This window comes from Mizuhopecten yessoensis, unplaced genomic scaffold (genome assembly GCF_002113885.1).
Source record: "Mizuhopecten yessoensis strain PY_sf001 unplaced genomic scaffold, ASM211388v2 scaffold3627, whole genome shotgun sequence".
Taxonomy (NCBI): Eukaryota; Metazoa; Mollusca; class Bivalvia; order Pectinida; family Pectinidae; genus Mizuhopecten; species Mizuhopecten yessoensis.
Window position 1 is genome coordinate 875,050 of NW_018405139.1, and position 12,001 is coordinate 887,050.

At 35.1% G+C, this 12,001-nt stretch overlaps 1 protein-coding gene across 1 annotated transcript in view; it reads right to left on the reverse strand.

Annotated features, from left to right (window-relative positions):
* The window catches only part of LOC110447854 (tyrosine-protein phosphatase non-receptor type 5-like), a 116,170-nt gene that overhangs the window by 36,368 nt on the left and 67,801 nt on the right, over positions 1 to 12,001 (reverse strand). Inside the window, exons 3-6 of the mRNA XM_021493803.1 lie at positions 5,590 to 5,694; positions 1,925 to 2,083; positions 1,053 to 1,160; positions 41 to 252 (exon numbers count right to left, since the gene is read on the reverse strand). Of these exons, the coding sequence (XP_021349478.1) occupies positions 41 to 252; positions 1,053 to 1,160; positions 1,925 to 2,083; positions 5,590 to 5,694 (584 nt within the window). The remainder of the gene's footprint in view (positions 1 to 40; positions 253 to 1,052; positions 1,161 to 1,924; positions 2,084 to 5,589; positions 5,695 to 12,001) is intronic.

A 12,001-nucleotide genomic window follows, 5' to 3' on the forward strand; every position in this document is an offset into this window, starting at 1 on the left:
ATTACCTTAGCCAATGACCTTTGGCCTTGACCTCACTGACCTTTCTAATAGTCCTTTTGCCTTGACTCTCATTGGGGGTGTCTGTACTTGGGTTACACAGCCCTTAGTGACAAATGTAGGACTAGTTTCTGGTTGTATCATCATGGGGTCCTTCATATCTGGTTTGATGGAGGGGTAGTACACCTGCTGGGGCTTAGTCAGCTCCTTGGGGGCCAGTGGCTCCTTCTTGGACTTCCGCCAGCAACAATACACCTACACATAAAAGCATGATAAATGTCAGTGAACTTGGGTTAAAGCTTAAAATAGTTTTTCAAGGTAGTGCTGTGGTAGCCATATTCAATGTCTGATCAGCCAAAGAAGAAAAATAAAACTTTGCAAGGACCATCAATTAATCATCCTTACCACATTTCAGTTGAAATAGCCCATTATAACTTGATTTTAATTTTGGAAAAGGTTTTTAAAATGGCACCCCTGGTGACCATATTTGATTTCTGATCAACCCGAAAAATTATAACACTTTTGTCAGGACCATCAGTAGACCAACCTCATCAAGGTAAAGACATAGATTAGGATTTAAGACTCAAGTTTGACTTTGAAATAATTTCTATAAATAGTGGCGGCTGTGGCCATATTGGATTTCTGATTGGCCTTCAGTATAACATTAAACGTAAGTGAAATCTGTTAAGCAGCAGTTTAGCTGAAGTTAAGAATGTTCAGCTAATTTTAAGCTTAGCAACTTGCAAGACAGGGGTACTGCACAAACATTGACAAGAACTATCGTTATAGGTCATGATCACTGAGTGTTAATGGATCAGGTGACCTAGAAATGTTATACATGGAATCCCTAGCTAATCATCATACATAATCATGTATAAAAAAAATATTTATTTTACAACATTATGAAACAAATTATTTCAACTTATATTAATCACTCTTGTTGGCCTGGATGTTAGCACGTGGGGGGTCTTAGTGTGGGAGGAAACCAGAGTACCCAGAGAAAACCCACGTGGTCGGGCAGGTGACCCCAACCTTTTCACGTCATAATCACGTACCACAATAGATACTATCAGGAGGAGGTACACTCCACAAGCTGCTGCCACATAAGGGAAATAACTCTCCATCCAAAACTTGACATGGTATTTCTCGATGACAAAATCATGCTGAATAAAGAAAGAAATCAAACACTTTGCTAACTTATTGATTTTATTACATACTATACATTATAAGTATTTCATCAGAAATTCATTTCAAGTTATTTTGTGAGGACAGAAGAGCTTGAATTCATATAACCAAAACTAAAATGAACAGTATTTCTGACAGAATCTAACAAAGAACATTATAATAGTGGTCACTTTTTATGTTGAATATGTTTGAAAATAAATTATAATCATTAATTGATTATATAATTGACAGTAGATAAGAACAGAAATATATGTGGTCCATTTATCAATTTCCTTGAAGAAATAAATTTTAAGATAATCTTTATCTATTGGTCACCTAAATCATTATTTGAGGTTGCCTGATATTAAGTCAACCCATATCAAATCAAGATCTGCAGAAACGCAACCCCCTCTCCATCCTCTCCCCCAACCACTACTTTGAATCAGAGTTTAAGTGTTGCCCACATGAACTTATGGCAAGACAAGTACTGTTATTTCACCTATTGGGTGCTGGGTGCATCATTTTAAGGTCAGAAGTGTTTCGAACAAATTTCATTCTATCATATAAGCTACAATGTATATATCCCCATGCATGAACATCATCTCAACATTATTCGATCTTAAACCAATTAGTTAATTGAGCAAAGATAATTTTATAAAATATATACATTTCTTGCATATGTATATCTGAAGTTTAAACTTTATGATTTACACAAGAAATTAATACCTTTAACCTTGGGACAGACTAACCTTGACCTACTAACCTGAGGATAAAATGATGTGATATTCAATGTAGGCACTTGGTTTTGGACTGTCTGCAGCAAATCATCAGTAATTATTTCATCAGCTGTCTTTAAGTCGATCAGTCTAAACATGTTCACAGGGTGACCAAGTTTTATGAAAAAAAGTTCAACTTCCAACCCCTGAAACAGATCAAACATCAGATTATATAGAGAGATTGACCTCTTTTTCATATTATTTTGCTTCCTGTATGTTGGCATTCTGAAGTTACAATATATTATGCCAGTCTCATGTATTTTTGTCCAGTGCAATCATATAAAAAATTGTGAACATTTTCTTCAAGCAGTTCTTGCTTCAAATTTCAAGAACACGTCAAACTAGGATGTCCATGTTAGTAATTAAGATTCTATTTTAGACTAATTAAAATCATCTTCCGTGATTTAGTTCAGGCAGGTTTGAAATTCTTCTGGAAGCATCTAAAATTCCTATGATACAATGCTTGCAAGACTGGCAGGAAGAGTTTACAGTCATGTACTTGTCCTTGACCTTTTGCTGAGCTTTCTAGAACACCACTTAGAGAAGTGGGTGACTCTTTGGAGCTTTGTTTGTATTTCAGGTGAATTAAATATAAGAAGTGCTTAAAATGTACTAAATTGGTTTGATATGGTTTTACGTCCTATTCATAGCTAAAGTCAATTATGGATGGGCCTCTATGTGTGCATGTGTGCTGGAGGTAAGGGTATGTTGGTGTAAATGCTTCCATCGATAACACTGATCTGATGCCGAATTCCTCAATGAAATACCATGCCGAATGCACCCAGCATAGCATTCCACCCCTTTACATTATTATATAATGACAACAGCTGAAGCAGTTGTCAAATGTACTGAAAATGAACTGCAATTTCGCATTGCAACTAGAACACTGACAGGTCAGTAAGGGCCCCGTCTTGTGGCAATATATCCCCCATAATCATCAAGAATGACGCGTTGTTTTAATTCCCACAAAAATTTGCTTCAAAGTGTCATAATGATATATTCACCAGCAAAAAAATACTAAATTTTACCATGACCTTTTACAGAGTGACCTTGACCTTAAGTCAGTTGACTCTTTGTTAAATTCCGACCAACTTTGCTTTATAAAGTCGTAACAACATGTTCGACAGGGAAAAGATACAAAATTTGACCGTGACCTTTGACACAGTGACCTTGACCTTTGGTCAATTGATTCCTTGTTTAATTCTGACCAACATTGCTGCATAATGCCATAACAAAATGTTCATCAGGGAAAAGATACAAAATTTAACCTTCATCTTTGACCCATTGACCTTGACCTTTGGTCAATTGACTCCTTGTTTAATTCTGAGCATCATTTCTTCAAAGTGTCATACCAAAATGTTCACCAGTGAAAAGATACAAAATTTAACCTTCATCTTTGACCCAGTGACCTTGACCTTTGGTCAATTGATTCCTTGTTTAATTCTGACCAACATTGCTGCATAATGTCATAACAAAATGTTCATCAGTGAAAAGATGAAAAATTTGACCTTGACATTTGAACCTAATGACCTTGACCTTTGACATTGACTTTTTACCTCAATGTGTATTTTTGTGAACTGAACATCTTTACCAAGTTTCATGTACATCGGTCAATAAATACCAAAGTTATCAGCCAGGAACAAAATTTGTTGACGGACAGACAGACAAACAGACAGACAGAGTGACCCGTATCTCCGATACGGGGCCCTAATTAAGTGAAATGGGTAGTTAAGATGTCACAAGGTTTTCCACTCTGCTTTCAAGCTGTGAATAGAATTGACAATAACACTAAGGTCTGAATCAACTTCAAATTAAATTGGCATGTTAGATATCTCATGTTTTAAAAAAAATACCAATATTTTACAACAATGTTCAGTGAATAAATATCAAAGAAAATGTTAAAGAGATATTCTGTTAAAAGAAATGCACTTAAGTGACAATGTTCTGTGAATACATGTCAAAGGAAATGAATAAAGGCCATATTGCGTGTTGGATAAGAATGTGAATATAGAGACCTGTTGGGACAAGGCCTTCATCAAAATCAAATTATAGCAGAGAGCCGTCCAGAAAAATGCATTTTGAAACATGGCCCTAAAAACGTTGACATGCAAAACTAACATATCTACAACACTATTTTATTATGCAATACTGCATCATTGATCAAATTTCTCTGGCAGAGAAACAGAAGTTGTCATGCAGTAATACCAAGGTTTAAAACTAGGATGGGTATATAGATGTGGGTGTAATTCAATGGTGTGTATATACATGTGGGCGTAATTCAATGATGGGTATATACCTGTGGGCCTAATTCAATGTGAGTGTATACATGTGGGCATAATTCAATGGTGTGTATATACATGTGGGTGTAATTCAATGATGTGTATATACATGTGGGCATTAATTCAATGATGTGTAAATACATGTGGACGTAATTCAATGATGGGTATATACATGTGGGCATAATTCAATGGTGTGTATATACATGTGGGCGTAATTCAATGATGGGTATATACATGTGGGTGTAATTCAATGATGTGTATATACATGTGGGCATTAATTCAATGATGTGTAAATACATGTGGACGTAAATAAATGATGGGTATATATATGTGGGTATAATTCAATGGTGTGTATATACATGTGGGCGCAATTCAATGATGGGTATATACATGTGGGTGTAATTCCATGATGGGTATATACGTGTGGGCATAATTCAATTGTGTGTATATACATGTGGGCATAATTCAATGGTGTGTATATACATATGGGTGTAATTCAATGGTGTGTATATATATGTGGGCATAATTCAATGGTGTGTATATACATGTGGGTGTAATTCAATGGTGTGTATATACATGTGGGCATAATTCAATAGTGTGTTTATACATATGGGTGTAATTCAATGGTGTGTATATACATGTGGGCGTAATTCAATGGTGTGTATATACATATGGGTGTAATTCAATGGTGTGTATATACAAATGGATGTAATTCAATGGTGTGTATATACATGTGGGCATAATTCATTTTAATTATATGACACTTATAGGCTCTTTATCTAAACACATGTAGAAATACAGATAATAACATAGGTATACATGTATAAAAATAAATAAAGATATTTTAGAAGGATACAAGAGCACTGCATTGCAGACCATAATATGTCGCACTATATATATTGGTGAAATGTAATTGTGAAGATAAGTTCATTTTCATGGCAATCATATGGATTCTTCAGCATTGATTTATATATCTGAAACATAAGGTCTCCACAACGGCACTTTCAAATGGATTTTCATGGAATTTCTACGTTCTGTAAAGCAATGTACTCTATACAAAATCACACATTTACACTGGATCTTCAAGCATCTTTTAGGGCCAAAGCTGGTAAAGTGAAATATTTTTTTACCTTAGTGATGGACCTGTTATGGTTATGGTGTTATTTTGACCTTGAGAACAACAGTTTGCTTTGACCTTGTCAACAAAATCTACAAAGACCTTGTGGGCGAAACCTATATTGACAAGGAGAATGGAACTTTCTTTGACCTTTATAGAATGGAGGCTACTTTGACATTCTTCAGTCCTCTAACCGTGATAATGGAACTTTAACCATAAAGATGGAATTACCCTCGGATACAGCTACCATTCTTACCTTGACCTTGTAGATACCGACGTTCTCCAGGGGCAGATTAAGGCCTGTGGCAAAGGCATGGCGTAACCAAAGCAGTGTTGTTCTATTGACAGGCACATTCAATTTCTGTAACAGACAAAAAGAAACATACTTGTCAAAATATCAGTAAAACATTCCTAAAATATATATATTCAAGAAAATGTGGGGTAACCTTGAGAAGATATAACATAAATTCTCCAGGGATAAGTCTGAAACTCAGACCCAAATATACCCCTCGTACTCACTTCGGAAATCAAATTCTGGTATTTATGCTAATCAACATACATGTACTGGTCATTTATTTATGATTAAACATCCTCATTCAATTTAACAGCCACTATGTCATCCAACATAAGGCTACAGTATGGGAAAGGATGGTGGCAAGGAGAGTTTGGACCCCTTCAGAAGATCATAACACTCCACAAAGGGAAATCAAACAACTTGTAATTTCAATCATGAGTGGGACGGACACACATCAAACGTGACCTGAAGTCAGACAGTGTTTTCAACCTATTTTCCAAACTTAGTTTAGAGCATGTGAAATTAAACTACAATTCATTTGAAAAATCACAAAAATACTGCAGCAGCCATAAATGTAAGTGTAAATGATATGTATATTGCTAACATCCAAGTACAAGAACTACGCGAATTCTAAAGAACGTTGTGAACGAGGCTTCCATGATCCAATCAATTGTCCAACTCCATACATGTACATCAATTTTTTATATAATTCATGAAATGATGATTTTAATCTTGACACTCCATTTCTATGTGCCAATTAAATATTAAGATATTAGATGCAGTCAACAGGTAGTAATTGCCTCTTAAATATTCTCTTTAATCATTTTGACTTGTTTTGACAAAAGACATTGCTGATATATGGTAACTATATATATTGTACCCATATACAAGGGAATCTGAAAGAAGGTCGTGACTGACCTTACATCACGTTACCCTATATCAGCAGTATATACATTGCAAGTGGGAACCCTATATCAGCAGTATATACATTACAAGTGGGAACCCTATATCAGCAGTATTTACATTGCAAGTGGGAACCCTATATCAGCAGTATATACATTGCAAGTGGGAACCCTATACCAGCAGTATATACATTGCAAGTGGGAACCCTATACCAGCTGCAGTATATACATTGCAACTGGGAACCCTATATCAGCAGTATATACATTGCAAGTGGGAACCCTATACCAGCTGCAGTATATACATTGCATGTGGGAACCCTATATCAGCAGTATATACATTGCAAGTGGGAAACCTATATCAGCAGTATATACATAACAAGTGAGAACCCTATATTAGCAGTATATACATTGCATGTGGGAACCCTATATCAGCAGTATATACATTGCAAGTGGGAAACCTATACCAGCAGTATATACATTGCAAGTGGGAATTTAATTAGTTAAATGTAATCCTAAATACAGAAACCTACCAGACCACTTAAACTAAAATGGAATAAATTAAAAACCTGCACTAGACACCCCATTTGCGGAAAGGATAAATATTTTACTCAAAGAGACATTTCAACGCCTAATAATTTCTAATAATGCCTCTAAAGCCTGCAATGCCAATTACCATGAAAACCACCAAATGTTATGTATGTTTTTAAGTTAAAATTCTCCAACAGAGTCAACAAAGTAAATACAAATCAATATAGAACAACACAGGAACGAAAATTTAGCCTTGTACCGTGGTTGGGATGTACCAAATCAAATAGTAACGAGCATGAATGTGTTGTCGCTAGCTTTGTGTACGCCCAACACTAACAATAGGCTGGTGAAGAATACAAACAATTACGTGTGCTTTCGGCAGCAGATCCAGATCTGGGTCAGGGACATGTGATCAGTTGTTCATGTTACAAAAACCTTTTATCTAGTATATTTTCAAAAGAATTTGAAATTGAAATTTAAACTTCATGTGCAGGGACCAAATTGATTATTGAAAGTAGACAAAAACTTTACTTTGTTTTAAAGATTTTTTTTAATAATTCCATATTGAAATTTTGAGTATATATTCTATTATCACTTGTTAAGGACATTTAGATTTGTTACACCTCAAGTGAATTTCTAGCTATTTGATTGGTTGGGAGAAAATTAAACAAAAATCTCTGTCACCCTCCGAAAATACAATGGTTTTAAGGGGCGCAGGTGATATTGCCATGAGACGGTGAAAAATATCACATGCGCAAAAAATGTGCGTTCACCGTTTCGTTACCCCACCGTGATGGTCATAAGAACATTTGACGGCAACAGCCAATTTTATCAAGCGCCGGTTGCGATAGCGATTGTAAACAGCAGACTATCAACAAACAAGATGTCATTATCGAGGTTTGCTGCCTATTCTGAGCTACAAAGACTTTTGGTGTAACAAAATAGATATGACTTTCATTAGCAGGTGACAGTGAATATTGTCACCTGCTAATGAATGTCATATTTATATAATGTCTGTTACTGACTTTTTTAATAACTCTTGTCACCTAAATTGACAGTTCCAAACCTTTCTTTCAGTAACACCTACATGTATGACCAGTTTCAATAGTTCTCAATGTTAATTTCAAAGAATGTGAATTACAGCAACACTGACTAACCTAATTACCTATAGCTAACTAAGAGAAGAACTGCCAATTTTCATATACAGAAAAAATAATCGACGCAATTTACACATTTTGTTTTTAAAGTTAATTGAACTGAATCAAGATTTCATTGCATAACATGACATTTAAAAACTTGTTAAAACCCCCTGAAATGTTTCCTTTCACTTCCTGAGAACTCAACAATACTACCCTTCTGATTCCACAAAATCATGCGATCACGATCAGCAACCGTCAAATCTCCTGCCGACTCATTTTGTCACTGATTGGACAACATTAGGCATCGACAGGCACCGGACTACTTCCTCTCGCTACAACAACGTGAGCTCAACCTGACAAGTGTGACGCTCCGTGGAGCAGCACATCATTTTGTGTAATCTCTATGAAGGCACTAGTCTGCTAGATCGGTTCTTTAATCAAACTTAATTCTTTCCTCATGCTGTTACTGCATGAAATGTGGGACAAATCATGACAGCAGTATAATTCAAGTAATTTCATAGTCGGGCACAAGTTGAGATTTCTTTATATTCCTTATATATGATGTGTAGCAGACGAGATATGTAGCAGAAGATTTCTGAAAGATTCGGAGCATTGGTCTGTTATCTGTTTTATTATAATGCAGGTTTGCATGAAATGTATGGAGTTGTTGATGCTGATTATTAAAATTACACAATACATGTGTGAAATGAGACATTTTTCCCACAAGGCGCCAAAAAAATGTCTACTGAATTTTTCATTGGGACAATATACGACAATATAATAATATTATACCTTCATTATAAGCACAGTTGGTTTTATAACTAGATCATTATAAACTTCCATCTCTGTCATAAATAAAGTCAAATTCAGTCCTCGCAAGGAAATGGCCTATGACACTGACGAAAGTACGGAGGAAGGACACGGCATTGGAAACTTTTCTGGCAACATCTATGTACAATTACTTTCTAGATTACTGTCTCTGTGGGTAACAGACCAGGAAATGGGTCCCTAGACATCCAAAATTGACCTCATCTTTTACAGGACCAGTCCTAATGGCCTTGGCATGTTCACAACATGTGGCATTTCAAAGCGCTCCGAGACTTACTTGGCAACCTATCGCCCACAAAGGATACACATAAACAGTTCATTGTTACAGATTTTCAAAAAAAATTACAGCATGAACATAATATACTGAAGTTTCAAATAACAAATACACCTCACAGGAAACTAACCACAGCCTAGATTTAGTTGTATCAAGCTCAATGTTCAGTCCATGAAAGTAATTCTTGAATCAAGAAATATTTTCATAATTATTGAAACTTCAAATTACATTTGAAAGTCAAGAAATATTTTCATGATTATTGAAACTTCAAATTATATTTGAAAGTCCTGTGTCTCAAAATTATAACTTTCAGATAAAATACAAAAAAATATTCCCGTTTCTACAAACATTTCTTAAAAATTGAATTTGACTTGAAACCAATGAAATGGAGCTGAATACATAGTCTAAATAAAGAAAAGGAGCTAAATGAATAGTCGAACCAAAGAATTGGGCTGAACACATTTTATGTCTATATATTTAGCAACGAGAAGGAGCTATAGTAATCCAAAATCCTGGTATACAGCAGTATAGATCAGTATATTGATTTTTTCCACTTTTGACAAAAATTGTCTCCCGTTTCACCCCATTTAAAAATAATCGTCTCCTCTTAAGCTTTCTAGAGCCTTGAAAAACAAATTCTATTGATAGTAAAGGTGACATTTGATTTAGTGGCGATTTATTTGAAAAACAAATCTCCATTAGATATCCAAGTATATATTTTGTTTCTGTCACGGGTGGTAATTTTAATTTTTGTAACAGTACGTATTTTATTTCAAGCACAGTATATATCTTTCATTTCAGTCACATTTCATATTATTTCAGTCACAGATAATAGTGTATTTCACATATTATTTCAGTCACAGATAAAAGTGTATTTCACATATAATTTCAGACAAAGATAATAGTGTATTTCACATATAATTTTAGTCACAGATAATAGTGTATTTCACATATTATTTCAGTCACAGATAATAGTGTATTTCACATATTATTTCAGACACAGATAATAGTGTATTTCACATATTATTTCAGACACAGATAAAAGTGTATTTCAGTCCTGTTGCAGTTGAGAGCCTATATTCTGGGACTATTAACAGACATTAATTGTCTCTCTTAACATTGTTTTTACCAAATCCTTTTACCATCCCAGAGGAAACAGTTTTACTGTTTAGTGGACAATCTGCCCATGATTTCCGCTCCATCTGTTATACGAGCGAGCGTCCAATCGGGACACTGACCATCCATCACTGAGGCCTGATAATGAGAGCCTCATATGACAGGGTGTGACACACAGAGATAACAGAACTAATATGACAAGCAGTACAGTGTTTAACCACAGGTATAAATATTTACATTGAAGCTTCTTTCAAAATACAGTCAAACTTTTATTAAGAGAACACCCTTACGAAGTTCAAAAAGTGGTCGCTTGAAGCAGGTGATTTCTTAATCCAGGTTCAATTAACAATGAATTAACACTACATGGGGAACACTGAAAGTCTCAGGTCTCACCCAGAAATCCCTGTACAGTCATTGGTTACAGGTGATTGTAGTACTGTATATATATATACCACTATCAGAAGGTGTAATGTATATTTCGATCGATACACTGACAAGTTGTGTAGCATTCGACAAAACCTCTACTCTATATCCAGTTTACACAGGTTTCTATATTATCCAGAATTTTTTTTGACAGGTTTTATACTATTATTATATGGTAACACACACAGTATGTAAGACATTATTTCAAGCCAAGTTAAAAACACAGGTTTTTATGGTTATCAAGAGCTTGATTTTGACAGGTTTTATACAGTAACATTCACCTAGACCATATAGAGGGTCTACTTTACACAGGTCTTAGGGTTAGTTTGATTAGACAGGTTTTATACTGTAACATTCACTTAGACTGTATAGAGGGGCTAATTTACACAGGTCTTAAGGTTAGTTTGATTAGACAGGTTTTATACAGTAACATTCACCTAGACCATATAGAGGGTCTACTTTACTCAGGTCTTAGGGTTAGTTTGATTAGACAGGTTTTATACTGTAACATTCACTTAGACTGTATAGAGGGTCTAATTTACACAGGTCTTAAGGTTAGTTTGATTAGACAGGTTTTATACTGTAAAATCTTCGCCTAGACTGTATAGAGGGTCTACTTTACACAGGTCTTAAGGTTAGTTTAATTAGACAGGTTTTATACAGTAACATTCACCTAGCCCATATAGAGGGTCTACTTTACACAGGTCTTAGGGTTAGATTGATTAGACAGGTTTTATACTGTAACATTCACCTAGACCACACAGAGGGTCTACTTTACAAAGGTATTAGGGCTAGTTTGATTAGACAGGTTTTATACTGTAACATTCACCTAGACCACACAGAGTGTCTACTTTACACAGGTATTAGGGTTAGTTTGATTAGACAGGTTTTATATGATTAGACAGGTTTTATACTGTAACATTCACCTAGATCATAGTAGAGGGTCTACTTTACACAGGTCTTAAGGTTAGCTTGATTAGACAGGTTTTATATAGTAACATTTACCTAGACTGTATAGAGGGTCTACTTTACACCGGTCTTAGGGTTAGTTTGATTAGACAGGTTTTATATGATTAGACAGGTTTTATACTGTAACATTCACCTAGACCACACAGAGTGTCTACTTTACACAGGTATTAGGGTTAGTTTGATTAGACAGGTTT